Source organism: Lepus europaeus, chromosome 21, assembly GCF_033115175.1.
Source record: "Lepus europaeus isolate LE1 chromosome 21, mLepTim1.pri, whole genome shotgun sequence".
Taxonomy (NCBI): domain Eukaryota; kingdom Metazoa; phylum Chordata; class Mammalia; order Lagomorpha; family Leporidae; genus Lepus; species Lepus europaeus.
This window is the reverse complement of record NC_084847.1, coordinates 15,095,176-15,117,001: the sequence shown is the minus strand read 5'-3', so window position 1 is coordinate 15,117,001 and position 21,826 is coordinate 15,095,176. Positions and strand designations below refer to the sequence as shown.

The window sequence follows — 21,826 nt, the reverse complement described above, 5'->3', positions numbered from 1 at the left end:
TATGCTGAACTTAGCGTGTTTTTCTTCAGAAATTTGCGGATCATTTATCATGGAAAAACGAACCACCTTACGACAAAGTCCCTTCCAGCTGTGACACTGAGCCTGAATACGTGAGCGCACCTTGCGCGGCACCTGCCAGACGGTGCGCAGAGTCCTCCAGGCCTGCAGAGGGCGCAAACAGCCGCGTTTCCTTGCTGAGCATGCGCCGTAGTTCGCCCTTCTGGGGGCGTGGGCGTGGGGCCGTAGTGCGCCTGCGCGGCGGGGCGGGGCCTGGCTGTCAGCCGGGCTGAGAGGAGGAAGGAACGGGCAGCGTGCGGTGTGAGGGGCGGGACCGGGCGGCCTGCGGAGGGTCTGGCGGGGGGCGGCTGGGCCATGCGGGCGGGCTGGGGCGCTGGGCCGCCGGGGCCCGCGGTGGTGGCCGCCGTTGCGGTGTTGCTGCTGAGCGGCGTGGGTCCGGCGCGCGGCTCGGAGGACATCGTGGTGGGCTGCGGGGGCTTCGTGAAGTCGGACGTGGAGATCAACTACTCGCTCATCGAGGTGAGCACCCGCCCTCGCGTGGGGACCGTGGGCCGCGCCGGGCTCAACGCCGGCCCGCAGTGGTCGGAGTCCTTGCCTTCTGGCAGCCTCTGCTTCCCCAGACGCGTTGGAAGGGGAGGTTTTAGTCGTGGGGTCCGGCTGCGGAGTAAGGGGGTGCCATGCCCCAAATCCTTGAGAGTGCACTCTGACAGATTTCCAGAATCCAGGCCCCACCACCCATACCCAAGATCCGCGGAGCCCGAACCCCGGACCCCGCGTCCTCAAAATTCAGATCCCAAGTCGCCTGCAACGCAGACCCCACTTCTTGAAACCGCAGTCCTGGATCCCCTTGCACGGGACCCCCTGAAGCTCCGCTCTCCCTAGACCATATTCCAGAACCTTAAAGGTCACGTGGCCAATCCAGCGCCCCTTCAAACCCCTGGGATGCTTTTAAAAGATTTAAATTGTCTTTTTCATTTTATTTGAAAGGAAGAGAGAGCACACAGAGAGAGATCATCCATCTGCCGGTTCATTCCCTAAGTGCTCCCAGCAGCCCAGGTTGGGCCAGACTGAAGCTGGGGGCCCAGAACTCAATCTGGGTCTCCCATATGGGTGGCAGGGCCCCAGCTACTGCCGCCTCCAGGGTGCACTTGAGCAGGAATCTGGACTGGGAAGCACAGACAGGACTTGAGCCCAGGCACTCCTGACAAGAGCTGCAGGCATCCCAGGCTATGTCTTGACTGCTGGGCCGAATGCCAGCCCCAGCTGCTGATCCAGTACCCTGCAATCTTGGGGGCTGGCAGTCTGTGTTTTTATGTCCTTGAAAATGGAGAGTGGTCCGCTGCCTCACTTGCCTTGCTGGGTGGTTATCGCAGTTACATTGGAGGTATTCGTGCCCTCTTCGGAGAGGATCAGCCCCGTGGGGTCATGATCCAGAAAGCTACAGAGGAGGGGGCATGGATGGAGGTAGGGGTTAGAGGTCACATGTCAGGGTAGATGGGAAGGAGGGTGGGCTGGGCCTCTTTTTTTGGGAGGGGACTGATGCTGGGGCTGGAGGAGGGAAGGGAAACGGAAGAGGCAAAGAACAGGTGCCTGGGAGGGGATTTGAGGGACCGCAGAGAGGCAGGGGGTTTTGAGTGAGACCCCAAAAACCTTCCCAGGCACCTCTGAGCTGCCCCAGTGCTGCGGGGGAAGGTTTGAGCCACTGTGCTCTTGCAGAGCTGGTTGCTGACTGGGAGGGAATGGGGGTAAGTTGAGTCCAGCTCCAGGAAGCCTTGGCCTTGGCCTTGCTCCAAATCCTCGTTTTGTGTCTGTAAGATGGTGTTGGAACAGAAGCAGCAGAACCCAATACTGTGTCTTCCCTGAGGGGGGCCCCGGATCTCATTTCAGGGCCCCTCTGCTGCTCCCCCTACCCTCCCTCGCTGTAAGAGGTTAAGTTCTTCAGCAGATCTGCCCACCGGCAGTGGCCGGGCTACTGGGCTGTGCCAGGTGCATGTTGCCTGCTGCTTGGGCTACCTCCTAGGATGTGGGCCCAGGGCCTTTCGGAAGCTGCCTTGGGAAGCTTGCTGCTGCTTGTGGTTTCCTGGGGCTCTGGGAGGGAGGGAAAGGCAGGTGGGGGCACCCCTACCTGCAGTGCTCATAGTGACCTTGAGGGCAGAGAGCCAGGTTTCGTGGCCAGGAACCAGGTGTGTTCCTTGATCTGAAGGGCTGCCTTTTCTCATGGGTTGAGACACTCATTCTTGCCTAATTTCTGCTTATGAAATCGGGCATTTCATACATGTAATCTTGATGTAGGTTTGTATTGCCATCCTGTGTCATGCTTGCTCCTTTATGAATGAAGTATAAATAATCAAGGTATTTCCCAGTTACTCCTCAATTGCGTTTTATGGCTCCGACAAAACTGCCTTCACTCTTCAGCTTTCTTCCCTTTTGGCATTCGGGGTATTTTGACATCATATTCTTCCACGTAGCAACTCTTTGCTTACAAACTTTTGCTCATTTTTGAAAATTTGTTTGGAAGAGAGTTGGAGGCAAGGAGAAATGGATCTCCCATCTGCTGGTTCACTCCCCAAACACGAGGCTGGAGCTAGGAGCCAGCAACTCAGTTTGAGTCTCCGCTGTGGGTGGCAGGGACCCAGGTACTGGAGCCATCATTGGGGATGTAGCAGTCCGTGAACAGAGCAGACAATCTCTATTTCCTGGGACTGACATTCTGTTCTTTGATAGTAACCTGTAAGTAAGAAAAATTATATTGCTTACTAATAGTTTGAGAAACAGGAGACTTCAGATTAAAAACAGGAGCCCTGAGTTCTCTGGAGAGCCCTCTGATCTTTGGGCTGTGGGACGTGGCTTGGGTTGCTGACGTATCCGAACCCCTTTAGATGAATGAACGTTGGTACCGCCTCTGCAGCTCCTAGAAGCTGGTGAATTTCCAATCCCTGCTTGAAATGCTTGCATAGCAAGTTCTTGATGGCTCGTGACAAATGCATTGAGGATTTATTGGGTGTCTACAGTAAAGGAGACAGGGTCCCGGGCACTGTGGAGTGGACACTGTGGGTATTGCCCACAGAGAATTTAGTCTGTGTGTTATTTTACACAGGTGCATGTTGCTAGCTTGTTGCTTTACGCACCTGCTTAGCTGGTAAGGTTGGACTCGTCTTTTTTTTTTTTTTTTTTAAGATTTATTTATTTGAAGGAGAGAGAGAGAGAGAGAGAGAGACAGAGATCTTCCACCTGCTGGCTTACACCCCAAATGGCTGCATTGGCTAGGGCTGGTCCAGGCGGAAGTGAACTCCAGCCCTGTCTCCCACATGGGTGGCAGGGACCTGAGCACTTGGGCCATTGTCTGCTGCCTTCCCAGGTGCATTAGCAGGGAGCTGGATTGGAAGTGAAACAGCTGGGACTTGAACTGGCACTTAGATGTGGGGAACCAGTGTCGCCGACGGCAGCTTAGCTCACTTTGCCACAGCGCTAGCCCCCGACTGTCATTTCTGAATCACGGTCACAGAGCCTTACTATTTTAGAGGTGAGACTGTTAGACATCATCAGACCCAACTGCTCCCTTTTGCAGATGTAGAAACAGGCTTGTGTCCTTGAGCTGTGCAGGGGAGATCAGGGGGTTTTCCTTGCACCCAGTCTGTGCCCTCCTGACCACCCTGTGTTGCTCTTTTCTTCAGAGCTGCTACATTGTTACACAAGCTGCCCTCTCTCCAGCCCTGTACTGCTGTCATGAAGAGCAGTGGTGCTCTTTTTAGCCAGGAAGAAAGGGAACCTCAGGAGGTTAAGGAACTTAGCCAAGGACACATAGTATATGGAAAACCCAGATAACTGCTTGAGCTAATCTTAGTGGGTTAATTGCTTGTGTCTGGTGATGCTTCGAATGGGAGAGTTTTAGAGAGCCCTTGAGGAGAGGATGTCTATTAGATGCCCTCCTGATCTATTTTTGCTCTGAGAATGAAAGGAAAAGAGAAAATGAGGTTTCTAGATGAATGTACCTCCAAGGATATGGAATCACTTGAGGTTCATCATGCATATCCCTGGCCCCCACCCCAGACCTTCTAGTTGAGAAAATGAGGTGGGGTGCAGGAATCTGCATTGTAGCAAGCGCCCACTAACAGCAGAAATTGAAAATGTGCCTTAAGGGGCCAGTGTTATGTGCCTTAAGGGGCCGGTGCAGTGGAATGGATGAAGCTGCCACCTGTGATGCTGGCATCCCATGTGGCGCCGGTTTGAGTCCTGGCTGCTCCACTTCCTATCCAACTCCTTGCTTATGTACCTGGGAAAGCAGTGGAAGGTGGTCCAAGTGCCTGGGCCTCTGCCACTCATGTGGGAGACCCGGATGGAGTGCCAGGCTCCTGGCTTTGGCCTGGCCAAGCCCTGACTGTTTTGGCCATTTGGGGAGCGAGCAACGGATGGAAGATCTGCCCCTTCCTACCCCCCCCCCCCACTGCCTTTCCAATGAATAAATAACTCTTTTAGGCTTTTTTTTTTTTTTTGCTTTAGGCCCAGAAACTTAAATGAACAACAGACAGCCACTAAAGTAAACCAAAAAGTGTCTGGGATAGGCCTTAGATGGTTTGTGAGGTGAAAAAGCCGTGGTCACTTTATTTCTGGGAGACTTTGTCTGTTGCCCTCTGTCCCTTAAGGCGTCACTAGCCAGGATCTGGAAGGTCTCCAGCAAATGCGTCTTTTCTGAATGCCTGCAGGAGTAGCGGACAAAGGCGATACCTGTGTAGTAGGAGTATGACTAATGCATTCTTCCCTTCCTTTCCAGATAAAGTTGTACACCAAGCATGGGACTTTGAAATACCAGACAGACTGTGCCCCTAACAACGGTTATTTCATGATCCCCTTGTACGATAAGGTAAGGCGAGGGAGCGCTTGAGGTTTGCCACCCTGCTTTTATGATGGGAAGTAGTTTGTGCACCCCGCAGGGCTGTGCGAAGCAGGATGGCCTTTCCCAGAGTAGCACATGTTCGTTTCTTTTGCAAACAATGAGTGGACTACAGCAGTGCCAGCCAAATTCTAGGGGAGATGACTCATCAGCCGGTTGTTTGGGCACAGTGGTCTCCGAGTCTCCAGGAACGTGTGGCAATATCTAGAGACACTGTTGATCGTTGTAGCTGTCGGGGGTGTGGGGGGGTGCTGCAGGTACCTAGTGAACCTAAGCACCCTGCACCCTGTGGTACTGCCCAGAACAGCCCTGGTACCCGTAGAGGCAGGGTTGAGAAACTCTGATTCAATAGAACCCTTTATTTGTGTGCAGGTAAACTCATAAGCTTTCTGGCAAAAAAACAAAAACCCAGGGTCTTTGGCGGTACCTGAGGTTACTTTGTACCCTTCCCCCCTAATCCCACTACCTTCCTCTGTAGTGATAACCTTTGAGAGCCATTAGAGTGTGTGCCCTAACAGGTTGCTTTCTATTTATAGTTATCCAGATGTCCGCAAGTACACATGCATTTGCATGTACACAGATATGTGCACGCACGCGCTCTTCTGAAACAATGTCACCCTTCCCACATATTAGCTTTTTAGGTGGAAATAGATTCATAGGAATTTGCAAAGAGAGTCAGTCTACATAGCTTGGAGTTGTTTTTTTCTAAATACAAATGGACTCAAACTGTGGGTATCATTTGGATTTCCCCCCTGTGATAATGAAAGCATTATCTAAGGTAAATTTCAGTTTTTCCCTTGGTTGCTTTCAGCATCCACAGCTATGTAGATCTGCTGCCTTTTTGAGGACTACATTATATAGCATCAAACCAATCATAATTTATTTACTTTTGTATTGATGGACGTACAGCCTTTTCTCAAGTTTTAAATTATTATTATTTAAAAATATTTAGTTATTTTGAAAGGCAGAGTCACCAAGAGGTAGAAGCAGAGAGAGACAGAGAGAAAAGCCTTCCATTCACTGGTGCACTCCCCAAATGGCCGCAGTGGACAGAGCTGGGCTGATCTGAAGCCAGGAGCCAGGAGCTTCTTCTGGGTCTCCCATGTGGGTGCAGGGGCCCAAGCACTTGGGCCATCTTCTACTGCTTTCCCAGGCCAAAGCAGAGAGCTGAATCAGAAGTGGAGCAGCCGGGACTTAAACTGACGCCCATGTGGGATGCCCGCACTGCAGGTGGCAGCTTTACCTGCTGTGCTGCAGTGCTGGCCCCTTAAATTATCATTAATAGCCACAGTAAATATTCTTGCGCTTACATCTTTATGCATGGTATATGGGATTGATTTCTAGAGGTAAACTAGCTGGGTCTCTTTTTTTTTTTTTTTTTAGATTTATTTATTTGAAAGGCCAAGTGACAGGGAGGGAGAGACAAAGGGAAAAGAATCTTCCATCCACCGGTTCACTCCATCTTCCATCTGCTGCTTCCCAGGCACATCAGCAGGAAGTTGGATTGGAAGCATGGAGTAGCCAAGACTCAAAGCAGACACTCCAGTATGGAAGGAAGGCATCCTAAGTGGTGGCTTAACCTGCTGTGCCATAGCACCCACCCCAATTTTGGTTTCTTGAGATTGAGTTTTTTAAAAAAGATTTATGTATTTATTTGAAAAGCAGAGTTAAAGAGATGCAGAAACACAGAGAGAGAGAGAGAGAGAGAGAGAGGGAAGGAGGGTGGGAGGGAGAGAGAGAGAGGTCATCCATCCACTGGTTCACTCCCCAGATGGCTGCAATGACTGGAGCTGTGCTGATCTGACACCAGGAGCCAGGAGTTTCTTCTGGGTCTCCCACGTGGGTGTAGGGTCCCAAGGACTGCTTTCCCAGGCCATAGCAGAGAGCTGGTCAGAAGTGAGGCAGCTGGGACTCGAACCGGCGCCTGTCTGGGATCCCAGCACTTTAGGCAGTGGCTTTACCCACTGTACCAGCCCCAAGATTGATGTATTTATAAAACATAAAGAGCCAGGCGCTGTGGCACCCTGGGTTAAGCCACCCCTTGAGATATCTGCATTTTATATCAGAGTGCCTGAGTTTTAGTCCTGCCTCTGCTTCTGATTCCAGCTTCCTGCTGTTGTGCACCCTGGAGGCAGCAGGTGATGGCTCAAATACTTGGGTCCGTGTCACCCCTGTGAGAGACCTGGATTGAGTTCTGGCCTCCTGGCTTTGACCTGGCCAAGCCCTGGTGGCTGCAATCATTTGGGAACTGAACCATGTGAATGGAAGGCCTTTCTCTTTGTTGCTCTGCCTTTCAAATAAATGCGTAACAAAAAATAAATAAACTTTTGGAAAAAGAAGTCTTAACTGTAAAAAAAAAAAAAAAAAAAAAGAAACCAATGTTGCTGAGTACAATCTAGCTTTTAAGAACTGTCTTTAATTTCTAAGGGTTTGCTCCAACCCTTGCAGCTATAGGCATGTGAGGCTCTCATGGTCTATTTGGTGTCAGAAGATGGTGGGTGTCTGAGTGTAGAGTGCTTGGCTCCCACAGGTGCAGCTCAGCCCCGGGCCTTCTGGTTGGTTCAGCAGAATCTTCTGGTGCTTAGCTGCAGCTTAGGGTACCTGAAGGGCAGCGAGGTGCTCCGAACACCGCTTACTGGCAGAATTTCATTTCAGGTGGAAAAGTTTTTTTTCTTTCTTTCTTCCTTTCTTTCTTTCTTTTTTTTTTTTGACAAGCAGAGTGGACAGAGAGAGGCAGAGAGGTCTTCCTTCCTTTGGTTCACCCCCCAAATGGCCACTACGGCTGGCGCTGCGCCGATCCGAAGCCAGGAGCCAGGTGCTTCCTCCTGGTCTCCCATGCGGGTGCAGGGCCCAAGCACTTGGGCCATCCTCCACTGCCCTCCCGGGCACAGCAGAGAGCTGGCCTGAAAGAGGAGCAACCGGGACAGAACTGGCGCCCCAACCGGGACTAGAACCCAGAGTGCTGGCACTGCAGGCGGAGGATTAACCTAGTGAGCCGTGGCACCGGCTCAGGTGGAAAGGTTTTAGATTAAATGCGAGCACCAAACTAGATTAACCCAGGCTCACCAGTGCTCATTCTTTCAAATTCCACTTTTTTTTCTCCTTGTAGGGCGATTTCATCTTGAAGATTGAGCCCCCTCTGGGGTGGAGTTTTGGTGAGTTAACTGTGCTTTGTGAGGGGTTCGATCGGATGCACAGTACTGACTCCGACTGGCAGAGTGCACAGACTTGACGTGGTGGGGATTTGGGTGTCGCGTGGGAGAGGGTTTTGTGGTTCTGCGTTTGCCTTGCCACTTCAGTTGTGGGCTCACTGACATCCGCCTCACGGCTTCCATCGTCCTTTTTCAAACAGGTGTCTTTTCTCGCGCCCTACCTCTTCTTGGAAAGTCTGCCTTTGCTGTTCCTCTCATGACCTTGCTCTAGAACAGGGCAGAACCACGAGAGGGGACTTTGTTCCTGTCCCAGGGTGCCTTCCTTTTTAGCTCTTTCAGTATGTTGGGTGTGTGTCTGATCTTTTTACTGAATTAATCACAATGTGTAACAAATCCAGATTCACGTCTCTTAAGAGATCAGAAGTTCTGGTGGCCTTGGGCCTCACTGGCCACGCGCCGACCTTGGGCAGTTAACTTGTCCTGTAGCAGCCTCTGTCTCCTCACTGGGGAGTCAGGGTAGCTACAGAGCCTGCCCCACAAGGTACTTGGAGCGATCATGGGCCGATCATACGTGTTCGGAACCTGTGATGCGTTAATTAGCAAGCACTCGATGCTTAAAAACAGCCCCTTCTGCTCACATACAAACTGAAGCTCCACACTGCCCTGAGGCACAGTTGGAGAAATTGGGAATGGATTTGAGATCAGAGGGGAGGCTTCAGCTTGGAGGTGACTGATGTTTTTGAAGAGAAGGGACTTGGACTTGTCATTTCGGTACAGTCAGTGGGTAATCCCAGCCCATAGCTTGTCGAGCAGTGCGGGGCGTGGAGGGAGGGCACAGTGGTTCATATCAGGTTTGCCGTGCGACAGAGAGGGGAGGATTTAGTCCCTGCCATCTCAGAGGTCACATGGAGCTCAGCCCACAGCTGAGCGGCTCTGTGCGAGAAGCTAGAGAAGCAGCTCCTTCTCAGTTTGCAGTCGGGGGTGGATGCCCTGTACATTCTAGAAAGCTGAAGGAGAATCCAGCCAGTTAGTGGTGGAAGCAGAGGTTAGAGATCAGTGGCCTGTGGGAGTGTTTTGTGTCCCTCCCCCTTCTGCCTGAGCAGCTTTCTCCTGGGGTCACACACACTTCCAGAGAAAGGCCCTCCGTGTAAGGGTATTGCCTGATTGGTTTTCACAAAGTGCACACACCCATGTCACCACTGCCCAGGTCCCAGGTGCTCACTAGCCATGTGCTCTGCCAGTGCCCACCACCCTGACCTTCCTAAGTTATGAATTCTTTGTATAAGTGGAATCCCCAGGGTGCTGTTTGTACCTGGTTTCTGTCTGTACTGTTTGTGTATTCGTCTGTATTCTGTGTAGCTCTTGGTCCTCCTCTTTGCTGCACAAAACCCTGATGCAGCAATGTAAAAGGTCTCGGCCGTTCTGCTGTTGGTGGGCACTGGTACTGCTCCATGGTCTGGCCACCAAGGAAAGTGCTCAGCTGTGCACCCTTGACCATGCATTTGGGTGCATATATATTTACATTCTTTCAAAAAGCTTTATTTTATTTATTTAAAAGAGTTAGAGAGAGGGAGAGACAGAGAAAGAGAGATCTGCCATCCACTGTTTCACCCCCCAAATGGCCACAATGGCCAGGGTTGGGCCAGGCCCAAGCCAGGAACCCGGAGTTTCTTCCGGGTCTCCCACATGGGTGCAGGGGCACAAGCACTTGGGCCATCCTCTGCTGCTTTCCTAGGCCATTAGCAGGGAGCTGGATCAGAAGTAGAACAGCTGGATCTCGAACCAGCGCCCCCAAGAGATGCCAGAGTTGCAGGCTGTGGCTTTACCTGCTACGCCACAGTTCTAGCCCCTGCATTTTTGTTGAGTAGGGGTTTAACATGTGTTTAACATGAATTTTTTTTTTTTTTGACAGGCAGAGTGGATAGTGAGAGAGAGAGACAGAGAGAAAGGTCTTCCTTTTAGTCATTGGTTCACCCTCCAATGGCCGCTGCGGCTGGCGCATCGCGCTGATCCGAAGCCAGGAGCCAGGTGCTTCTCCTGGTCTCCCATGCGGGTGCAGGGTCCAAGGACCTGGGCCATCCTCCACTGCACTCCTGGGCCATAGCAGAGAGCTGGCCTGGAAGAGGGGCAACTGGGCTAGAATCCGGCGCCCCAACCAGGACTAGAACCCGGTGTGCCGGCGTCGCAAGGTGGAGGATTAGCCTGTTAAGCCACGGCGCCTGCCTTAACATGAATTTACGAGCTTGGTCAGGAGGCAGATCTGGGGCCAGCTTTGGAGGATCAGATTGGAGCTCTGTCACTCACAAGTTCTTTGGCAGGTCAGTCTCTCACTGTTCTGTGCCTCAGTTTACCCTCAGAACAGTCAGATCTCGAAGTTGTGCAGATTCAGCAAATATGGCTTGGTGCCCAGTCCAGGGCAAACATTCAGCAAACCTGTTTCGGTGCTTACTGAGCTTTCAGTGGGAATCTGAGCTGGAGGTCATCAGGAGGACTGGGCTCTGTTTGTACTCTCAACTCTGCAGCCTCTGAGCCAGGGGGAGCCCGGTGCCCAGGAGGCAGAGGCAGGAGGGAGCCTTTGCTCTGGGTATCTTCAGATTTAAGCATTGAGATTTGAATCCCGTCCGTGTTCAAATGCAAACGAAATGTGCTCTAGCTAGTTTGTCTGTGTCCTGGAACTAACGTTCCCCTGGTTTCTTGTACCCTGTTCCTTCCCGTTCCCCAGAGCCGACGAATGTGGAGCTGTACGTGGATGGCGTCAACGACATCTGCACCAAGGGCGGGGACATCAACTTCGTCTTCACGGGCTTCTCTGTGAATGGAAAGGTGTGGCCTCAGACCCTCTATTGTTTCTCACGTGTGCACTGGGCCCTCTCTTAACCTGGAAAAATCCGGGGTGTTTTTCCCCGGGGGGAGCCCACACGAGACCTGCAGAGCAGCTCCAGGAGGGATTGCGAGCACGACGCTAGGTTGGTGTGTATCTAGGAGTCAGGTTTAGGTTGCTGGCTGTCGCCCCCTGCCGTGGGCGTGTGATTGCCTGGAACGGGCTCCTGTGGGGGCGCGGAGCTGGCAGCGCGCATCTCTCGGGCGCCTGGCCTGTTAGCACCTCTGCTGGTGGCCCGCCGGCAGCTTCTTTCAGAGGGACTCGCATGTGCTTCTGCCACTCACCAGGCAGCCTTCTCGGTATTGAAACGGGATGCTCAGAGACCTCTTGGGCTCCTGGCAGCGTGAACGTAGGCTGCTGACTGGGAGTGAGTGCCAGCTCCCGGTTCAGGTTCTTGGGAGAGTGTTTCTCTCTCCTCTCCATGCAGTGCCCCGGGCTGAGAAGCTCAGATGTCCTGGTCATCGTTTTCTTCACGCTGGGCTCATTTCTTCTTCACGTGAAGATGAGGCCCATTCGGTCCCAGCTTTAGGTGTGGGTTTCTCATTAGAGACGGGGGTCTTGGCTCTTTTTCTTTCTCGGTGGTCTATGAACTCAGGGTGCATCTTCAACTGATGATGTCTTAGATTCAGTGAAAGGAACTTCTATTTTCCTGTTAGCCTTCCCTCCACCACCCCACCCTTGGACAGGGCATCACTGATGAGCCCATCTTGGCAAAGGGGTCCTAGACCCAAAGGAGGTTCCAGGACTGCCCACGTTTTTTGAGAGGAGAGAGCTTTGCTGCTGGCGTGCACTAACCACCATCTCCACACAGGTGCTCAGCAAAGGGCAGCCCCTGGGGCCCGCAGGCGTGCAGGTGTCTCTGAGGAGCACGGGCACTGAGGCGAAGATCCAGTCCACGGTGACGCAGCCCGGCGGAAAGTGAGTGGTGTCCTGTCGCCCCTGGTTGAGGGGGCTGTGGATTTAGAGAGACCTGGGTTCAAGTCCTGGTTCGGGCCCAACTTCGAGCAAGTTCATATCCCTCAAGGCCCCCAAGTTTCCTTTGACCTTTTTATAAAAAGATTTATTTATTCATTTATTTGTATTTGAATGGCAGAGGCAGAGATAGAGGGAGAGTTAGAGATCTGTCCACTGGTTCACTCAGCAGGTGGCAGGGCCAGGACAAAGCCAGGAACACGAAACTGTACCTGGGTCTCCCATGTGGGTGGCAGGGGCCCAAGTACTTAGGTCATTACCTACAGCCTTCCCGGGTACATTAGCAGGGAGCTGTATTGCAAGTGGAGCAGCTGGGACTTGAATGGCATTCTGAAACGGGATGCACGCATTGCAAAGGGCAGCTTAACCCACTGTACCACAATGCCACCTCCCAGTGTCCTAACTGGGAAATGGATGTCACTGGCTCATTGCACTTAGCATTGATGGCGTGATTTAATGTGAGCCAATGCCCATAGAGCACCTGGCACTTCATTTAAAGTAGGCCTTTATTTACCAGTTGGGCCTGGTTCTGGAGCACAGCAGTCTGGTAGCTGTTTGACCTAGGGAAAGTTGTTGAATCTTCCCGTGCCTCAGTTTCCCCATATGCGAGTGAAGACAACTGTAGAATGTATCTCCTAGGTTACTGGGAAGGTTAATGTTCCAAAACTGCCTGGCACGGCGTAGTTGCTTCAAAAATATTTGTTCAGTGTAGGGCAGCTCAGTTATGATTTTAAAAAATCATTTTATAACTGTTACATCAAAACCATTTTGTTAGAACTGATGATTACTTAATTAACTTTGCTGAGTGAAATTTAAAGCATTTATTTAATACGTTTAGATAGTTATGCCAAGATTAATGCTAGAATAATTCAAACAGATAATTTTGCAAGCATTCAAATCATTACTAATTCTGTCAGCATACTAAACTGACTGAACTGCAAAATAGAAGTGTATAATGAGTCTGTCAGTAAGTCATCCAATTTTAAAGTTAATGTTGAAATGATTTTCATTTTTGAAATAACAGTTATTCGAACTTGATGGGTGCCTTGTCAATCCAGGTCTGTAGGGGCTATGTGGAGCTGTGTTTTTCCTAGGTTGGTTAGTACAGGTTGAATATCTCTTATCTCAGATACTTGGGACTAAAAGTGCAGAATGTTTGGATTTTTGAACATTTGCATTTTTTAAAGATTTGTTTATTTATTTGAAAATCAAAGTTACAGAGAGAGAGGGATAGGCAGAGAGAGAGAGAGACAGAGGTCTTGCATCAGTTAGTTCACTCCCCAATTGGCTGCAACGGCTGGAGCTGTGCTGATCTGAAGCCAGGAGCCAGGAGCTTCTTTTGGATCTCCTATGCTGGTTCAGGGGCCCAAGCACTTGGGCCATCTTCTACTGCTTTCCCAGGCCATAGCAGAGAGCTAGATCAGAAGTGGAGCAGCTGGGACTCGAACTGGCACCCATATGGGATGCTGGCAGTGCAGGCAGTGGCTTTACCCACTATGCCACAGCGCCGGCCTTGAACATTTGCATTTATTAGTGAGGTATCTTGGGGATAAATATGAAATTTGTTTGTGTTTCTTATACATTTTATCCATATGACTTGAAGGTAATTTTAGAGGCTATTTTTAATAGTTCTGTGCATGAAGTAAAACTCTATGGTGTGGAATTTTCCACTTGTGACATCAGGAAGTTTGGGATTTTGGAGCACTTCAGATCTCACATTTTCTGATGAGAGATGTTCACCCTGTCATTTGCTGTTGACCTTACCTGAAAGAGTGACTTGATCTTACTCAATCCCTTCCATCTGCCTCGAGACAGTCACTTTCAGCACCGAGGGTACCGTGAACACGCAGCAGAGCCTAAATCTTACCAAGACCAGACTCCAGGGCACAAGTGAATTGGAGCAAAGTGGTTTCCATGCCCTGTCCAGCTCTTACAGGCAGCATCTGAAATCATGAAATGCCACTATAGAAGAAGCAGGGCAATGCTTCTTATGGTTCATTTCACTAGAATTAGCCCTCTGCGGTCCAATGGCTTGCACCCTAGTAGTATAGGCTTAAATGTGTCAGAATCCTGGCTGTGGCACTGGCCTCAGCCCGGCTCGGTCCGGTCCTGTTTATCTGTAGCTCTTAGACATTGGCTAGCTGCAGTATGGTGCTTGCATGGGCTACTGCCCAAGAGCCCAGAATGGCTTGTGTTTGTTTCTCATATCAGATCTGAGCACTTCGATGTAGGATTCAAAGCTCAAAGCTCGGTATCATTTGACCTGCCCTGAGGTGTTGGCCTCCACCTCAGCCTAGGGATGTGTTCTCTCCCCGGCCTTCTCACCTCTGTTCCTCCAGGCACTTCCCTCCTCTCCTCCTTGACCATCCACGCCCACCTCCTCTGCCAGCTCAGTTGAATGTTCCATGACCAATCCCTGCTAAACCACAGTGACTTGGTTTTAAGCCAGAAATCTTGTAATTAAGGAAAACATAAGCCTTCCTCCCTCCTGTCAGTATACAGACAGCCCTTCTTTGCATACAGTAAGTGCTCAGTGAGTGCTCTTTGATGTGGATTTGTACAGTGAAGGACTGAGTTTCGTTCATGCTCCTGTAAGTAGTTAGTGGCAAGACGGTGATAATTCAGACCTCATTTTTTGTGCTCCTCACCCTTGGACCTGAAGTTAGAAATACTCGCAATATTCGGAGAAACGAGAGCATTATGTTGTATTTTTCAGGTTTGCATTTTTTAAAGTTCTTCCTGGAGATTATGAAATCCTTGCAACTCATCCGACCTGGGCGTTGAAAGAGGTGAGCGTTTCCCTGTGCCTGTCCGTGCCACCATAGTCTGGGGACTATGTTAGGGTGTTGGCAGCCGTAGATGAGAAGAGAGCGGTGCCCCCGACTGGTGAGATTTTTAAGGTAGAACTCCCGGGCTGCGGCAGCCAGGCTTGTGTTTTCAGTTCAGGTGACAGTGTTGTCTCCCTGCTGTGAAAGAGCTCTGTTAGGAGCTGGCGCTATTTTAAGCTGATTTGACACCAGAAGGACCTGATGAGATGTGTTTGTTGTTCTTCTTGCAGTCTGCAACAGGAACCTATAAATACACCAAGCAGTGTAGACAGTGCTGTTCGTGTGCCCAGGGGGAATGCACACTGGTGTTCCTCGCGCCCATTACGCGATGCGTAGAGTGAACCAGAGCTGCACACACCAGTATGACCACATGTAAAAGCAAAGTTGAAGGAAGCATGATGAAAAACGTGCGTGGTAGTGCCACGGATGGGTACAGTCTTATGTAGGAAAACTGTGAAGACACGCAGGGGAGTGACACACACCATGTCCAGGCTGGTCCTGATGCCAGGGGAGGAGGGAGGCGGAGGGGGATTTCGAGCATCTCAGGGTCCTGGCTTGTAGTTCTGTTTTCTCATGTAGGTGCCCTTCAGGATATTCTTTATAACTTTTTGTTTGACTGCAATAGTTTATAATAAAAATGAAAACAGGTCAGGTTCTGTAATTGCTGTTTAAAAAATATTGACGACTTCAAGGACATCTTGACACATCAGCTTTTGTGTTAGCCCTGAGACTCTGTCTCATTCTTGCTAAAGAACAGAGTGTGTTCTAGTGTTTCCTCTCTAGATTTTACACATGTAACACTGATGGCATAGCTTTTTTGTGTGTGTTTTATTTAATTTGTGTGAAAGAGAGAGAGGTCTTCTGTCTTCTGGTTTACTTCCCAAATGCGCGCAGATAGCTGGGAGCCAGGAACTTGATTTAGATCTCTTGTGGGTGGCAGGGATCCAGGTACTTGAGCCACTACCTGCAGCTTCCTGGGTGTGCATTAGCGGGAAACTGAGTAGGAAGTACATCCAGGATTTGAACCCAAGGCCTCTAATAGGGGATATGATGTCCCAAGCGGTGATTGAACCACTGGCACAGTTGTATACCTGCATGGATCTATTTAATGTTTGTGACTTTAGGTTTTCAGGGCTTTTCTCTTCTGGAGCAATGCTTAAAAATCTTTTATTTAAAACTCAAGAACTTATATAATATTTGTAGAATAAATTTTAAGGTTTATCTTGTATTCTAATTATATGCACAAAGGACCTTGAGTTTATTAATATAAAATTGTGATTTTTTTTTTTAAAGATTTATTTTATTTATTTGAAAGACAGAGTTACAGAGAGGGAGAGACAGAAAGAAAGGTCTTCCATCTGTTGGTTCACTCCCCAATGACTGCAACTGCTGGAGCTGCGCCGATCGGAAGCCAGGAGCCAGGAGCTTCTTCCTGGTCTCCTGCTCGGCGCCGCTCTCGTCCAGCAAGAAACCGACACCGGGCGTCTCGTAGAAGAGCTCTTTATTACTCAGGGCGCGGGAGATCAGACCTCGATCTCTGGCGGGCAGGAACTACTCGCACATCCGGTGGTCGGGGCATATATACGCAGTACACGTCACGAATCATATGATTACAAGGCTGTGTCAGGATAGGACAGCTCAGGGGTAGCGCGGGAAACTTTGCCGGGGAAGAAGAACCCGGAAGCAGGAAATCAGCGCCATCTTAGCGCTGCGGTTCCTCGGGTTTGGTCCCCTACATCTCCCTCCTTTTTATTTTCCGCAAATCAGCCTCCGACGGCCGTGGCGGCCGGGATATCAGCGACCGGACAGAGAGCAGAGGTGCATGCCCAGTGTGCCGGTGGGCATATTGTGATACACCAAAGGTTCGGCCGCAACCCTTGGCCTCACTTTTGCCCTTAGTTTCCCTTTTTCTGGGACGGGTTGGGACCACCCCCGTATGCACATGCATATACTCTCCCGAGGCCCCCGGAACCTCCGGGTGAACGCTCGCTGCGGTATCCTTGATCTCGCATGCCTCGGTCTTTTACTCCCGGTCGGAGGACGGGGTTATGCCCAATTGGGGAGAAGACTAGGGACCAAACAATACGAGGAAGGCGGGAGTACAATGCGTCAGGAGGGGCGGGCTAGTCTTCGGTGGGGGCACGGTCATAGGTCATTCTGGCGAGCTTGGTCCTGAGGACCTCCACCATCAGAGACATATATGGGTGCCCCCACTCCCCAACAGACGACAGAAGGGCTGGAGTGGGCGGGGCAAGGGGCCTGAACAAAAGGTCCCGAATCGAGAAAGACAGGCCGCAATGCCGGTGAAGGCAACAGCGACGCAGTAAAATAAGTGCGGTTTTGATAGGTGCATGTAGAGAATGACTTGTAACAAGAACTACGTACGGACGCGAGAAAGGAGGAGGAGCATGGGCATGGCGGTGGGGGACCACTCGAGGGATGGGGGCGAGGCTTGGGAATGGCCACGCAACCCCAGGATACCTTATAAACGGTTTTGTCCCCACAGTCAGTCGAGCTCAAGGGGTGTATGCCTCGTAGGCTGTCTGCAGAGACTGGGCAGCTACAGGGATTATTGCGGTACTGCAAGTAGGCCTGTTGTCGGTGGGCAGGGGCATCTAAGCCTGCATGAGAGCTAGGGAGGAGGATAAGACCCAGAAAGAGAAGGGCGACGGCCGGTTTACGGCCCAACATCCTCAGGAGGTGGGTTGAGGTTTATTAGCCTCGGGGGAGGTATCACCCGTTGATGACGAGGGTGGCTCCTCCGGCGGTCGGTCTTGTGGCGAGGGTGTTGGTTCTTCTGTCGGTGGATCCGCTTTCCTCACCAATCGCTCCGGGACCCAAAGGGGTTCTCTTCCCGTCTCCTGTGGGAAAACACAAACTGCGCCTCGGTTCCAGCATAGTACTGGGTCCGGGCCGTGCCATAATCCCGTAAGGATATCTTTCCAGCGGACAAATCCTCGTGCAGGGGGTTCCTTTATCATGTGTCTTTCAGCGGGGGGCATAGACTGATCCGTCAAATTTAAAAAATTTAAGGTAAATAATGCGAGGGAGAGGCGCATGCGGGGTGTCTTGCCCGCTGCAATTCCCTCCTTCTGCTTAGAAAGGAAAGCCTTGAGCGTTCTGTGCGCTCTTTCGATAATACCCTGACCTTGGGGGTTGTAGGGGATTCCGGTCTTATGTTGGACTTGCATGCGTGAGCAAAATTGTTGGAATGAAGTGGAAGTATAGGCAGGTCCGTTGTCGGTCTTTATAATTTTGGGTTTGCCCCATGCCGCCCAAGCCGCAAGACAATGGCCGATGACATGGGAGACACGCTCGCCGGTCTCCAGAGAGGCATAAATAATTTGGGAGCACGTGTCGACAGACACGTGGACATATTTTATCTTTCCAAACTCTGGGATATGAGTGACGTCCATTTGCCACACATGTCCTGGCAGGAGTCCTCGGGGGTTAACTCCTAAAGATGGGACAGCGGTTAAGGTAGGACAAGCTGCGCAACGACGAACAATATCACGAGCGATTGCACGGGGGAGGTTAAATTTGGCGGCAAGTGTTTTGGCATTGACATGAAATTCCGAATGAAAGTAGGTGGCTTGTTGTTCAGGGGAGGCTAAGTGGAATATCCACACCGGGCGTGTGGCCAGATCTGCCATGGAATTGCCCAATGCCATAGGCCCCGGCAGGGAAGAATGGGCCCTTATGTGGGTAATGTGAAAGGCAGCGGGCCGATTCCAAATGGCTTGCTGGAGGGTGAGGAAAACATTACTCACAGGGGATGATGTACTAACACTGCCCACGGTTTCTAATATGGAAACCGCATTCACCACATAGTGGGAATCGGAAACAATGTTTACAGGCTCCGGGAAATCTAAAAGTACCTGATTAACTATGAGGAGCTCAGTTATTTGGGGAGAGTCAGTCGCAAACTGAAAGGCTTTCGGCTTGCTTCCGGTAGCAACATAAGCACCGACTCCGGTATTGGAACCGTCGGTGTACACCACTACGGCTTCGGGGAGCGGTTTGGAGGATGTAATTTTGGGGAAAATTACGGGGTGAGACTGTATGAAGGTTAACAGAGGGTCGCGAGGGGTTCTGTTGGTAATTGTAGCGGAAACTGAGCAGGCCAGGATTGACCAAGAATCAGTGCAAGCAGTGAGAACACGCACCTGCTCTGCAGAATATGGCACAACAATAGTAGATGGCTCGCGACCAAAATGCTGGATAGCCTTCTGGTTTGCCATAAGCGCAACGTCCGCCACCATGGAGGGATAATGGGCGAGGGATCTAGTGGGTGACACCGAGGGGTGGATCCAAAGAAGGGGGCCGTCTTGCCAGAGAACGCCCGTGGGCTGTTTGGGCGTGGAGAGGACCCACAGGGTGAGGTCTCCAGACGGGTCCCACCGCTTAAGTGCGGCCTCGCTGAGCGCTTCGTTAACGGCCAGCAATGCTTGTTTTGCTTCAGAAGTAAGTTCTCGTGGAGAAGTGAGACTAGGATCCCCCTTTAGGACGTCAAAAAGAGGCTGCAGGGTGGCGTTGGGGATGCGAAGGAAAGGCCTAATCCAATTGATATCCCCCAGAAGTTTTTGTAAATCGTTGAGCGTGGAAACATTCGGATATTTAATATGCAACTTTACAGGTTTGGTGTGGGTGGGTGTGACCGTGGTTCCAAGGTATGTGACCACGGAGGACACCTGCACCTTTTCAGGGGAGATAGACAATCCTGAGTCTTGCAGCGCTCGTTGCAACCCGCCGTACAGGGCCCGAAGCCTGTCCTTTGTAGGAGCAGCGCATAACAGGTCGTCCATGTAATGGAGACACTTGCAGTCAGGAAACAGGTCTCTAATTGGGTCAAGCACACGAGCAACATAGATTTGGCACATGGTAGGACTGTTTGTCATTCCTTGAGGTAGGACCACCCATTCCCAGCGTTTATCTGGTTCCTGTTGGTTAGTAGTAGGGACAGTAAAGGCAAAACGGGGAGTGTCCTCTTTACATAAAGGAATGGAAAAAAAGCAGTCCTTGAGGTCGATGACAATCACGGGCCAATTTTTTGGGAGTGCAGAAAGTAGCGGAAGGCCTCTCTGCACCGGGCCCATGGGCTGCATTTGCGCATTGACTGCTCTAAGATCGTGTAAAAGTCTCCATTTTCCTGTTCTTTTTCGAATTGCGAAAATAGGCGTGTTCCATGGGGAGGTAGATGGGATCAGATGTCCCGCCTGAGCCTGCTCGTGAACGAGCTTTTTGACTGCCTCCAATTTTTCCTGTGACAGGGGCCACTGCGGAATCCAAACTGGTGTGTCTACCAACCAGGATATTGATAGGGGCTTTATAGATGCAGGAGGCAGCGCAGTGGCCCCTAAGAAAAACCCAAACCATTTCTATTGTGTTTATGTTCGGGCTGGACAGGAGAGGGCGTGCCCTGTAACTGAATGCCGAGGCCTCTTCCCGGGACATACCCCATCTTTTGAAGCATGGAACGCACCGCGGGGGAAGTGGTGGTTAGGGCAACGTCCATTTCCGTTAACACGTCCCGTCCCCAAAGTGAAACCGGAAGGGGCAAAACGAAAGGGGCAAAATGTCCTGAGTGACCCTCGTCGTCCTGCCAGGGTAGAAGGGCCGCGCTTTTCTTTGGAAAGCTGGCGAAGCCAAGCCCCTGTAGGGTCTGTTCAGCGACGTCAGTGGGCCATGTTTTGGGCCAGTCCTTTTCAGCTATAATTGACTTATCGGCCCCCGTATCTAAGAGACCTTTAACACTTTTACCATTAATCCACAGGGTAAGCATGGGGCGTTCGTTCAAAAGCATGTGCAGGCCAGTGAAATTGGTTCCGGAGAACCCGAAACCACTCGTGCCGCGGGCGGGGCCTCTTGCAGGGAATAGGGAGTGAAGACTGGGTAACAACAAAAGTTGAGCTATGCAATCTCCAGTATTAATTAAAACGGTTCCTTGAAATGTTTGTACCATGATTTTTATCTTACCGGTAAAATCAGAGTCTATCACACCGGGAATTACCGTCAGGCCCCGAAGGGCAACAGAAGATCGGCCTAGCAAAAGCCCAACCGAATTCGGTGGCAAGGGGCCTGAGTAATCACTTTCTACCAGCTGAACTCCCATCTCCGGTGTTAGGAGGAGTGGGGAGGCGGCACAGAGGTCCAGGCCTGCGGAGCCACTGGTGGCGCGGCCTGAGGGGGTTGAGGGTATGGCAACAGCGGAGGGGGGGGCACTGAGGTGTAGGCGTTCACCTGGGGGCCCCTCGCCGGAGCGGGGAGCCCCCTCTGGCCGTTTTTTGTCCCCTGTCTGTTACCGGTGAGGGGATTGCCATCGGCATCAAAGGCGGAACGGCAGTCTTCCGCTTTGTGAGGGCCCTTGCGGCACCTGCGGCAGAGCTCTGCACTTGTGGAGTGCGCTGGGGAATGCCCAGATGCAAACGCAGGGCAGTCACGCTTTCTGTGACCAGGTTGGTGGCACTGGAAGCAAAGGCCAGAAGAGATCGTGGGCCGCGGGCGCCCCTGGCTCTGACCTCCTCCCTGTTTTTGTGTGGAGTTATAGGTGGCCAACATGGCGGCAAGGCCTGCGTTAGTAAGCGGGCCGCCGGCGTCCCTACAATACTTCAGCCAAGAATCCACAGATTTGTTTCTATGTTGCCGGAGGATGCCTTTACACTCACTATTAGCCTGCTCATATATGATTTGTTTGATCAATGGTTTTACGTCTGCGTCCGACGGAAATATCCGTGACGCGGCCTCGAGTATCCGAGCTACAAAGTCAGCAAACGGTTCGGTCAGGCCTTGGACAATCTTGGTAAGGTGGCTAGAGGATCCACCCGAAGTGGCCGCCTGTCTCCACGCCCGTCGGGCGCACTCGGAGATTTGTCTGTACACTTGTCTTGGGTATTGTGTTTGATCGGCCTGATGGGGTCCTCGCCCTAATAGCATGTCGGCGTTCCACGCGGGGTTGCCGTCCTCAGCGTTTTCGTCCGCCTGATCGTGGCAACACTCGGCATTCATAGACTGCCATAGAAGAAATGTGCCGGGACTTAAGCAGGCGCGAGCCAACTGAGTCCAGTCACTGGGTGTTAAGACCTCT

The 21,826-nt window shown here is 51.3% G+C and overlaps 1 protein-coding gene across 1 annotated transcript in view; it reads left to right on the top strand.

The window, feature by feature from the left end:
• Positions 1-357: 357 nt before the first annotated feature.
• Positions 358-21,826, top strand: part of LOC133751093 (BOS complex subunit NOMO3) — a 66,324-nt gene continuing 44,855 nt past the window's right edge. Inside the window, exons 1-6 of the mRNA XM_062180989.1 lie at positions 358-537; positions 4,790-4,879; positions 8,019-8,064; positions 10,784-10,884; positions 11,754-11,860; positions 14,631-14,703. Coding sequence (XP_062036973.1) covers positions 373-537; positions 4,790-4,879; positions 8,019-8,064; positions 10,784-10,884; positions 11,754-11,860; positions 14,631-14,703 — 582 coding nt within the window. The 5' untranslated portion in view covers positions 358-372. The remainder of the gene's footprint in view (positions 538-4,789; positions 4,880-8,018; positions 8,065-10,783; positions 10,885-11,753; positions 11,861-14,630; positions 14,704-21,826) is intronic.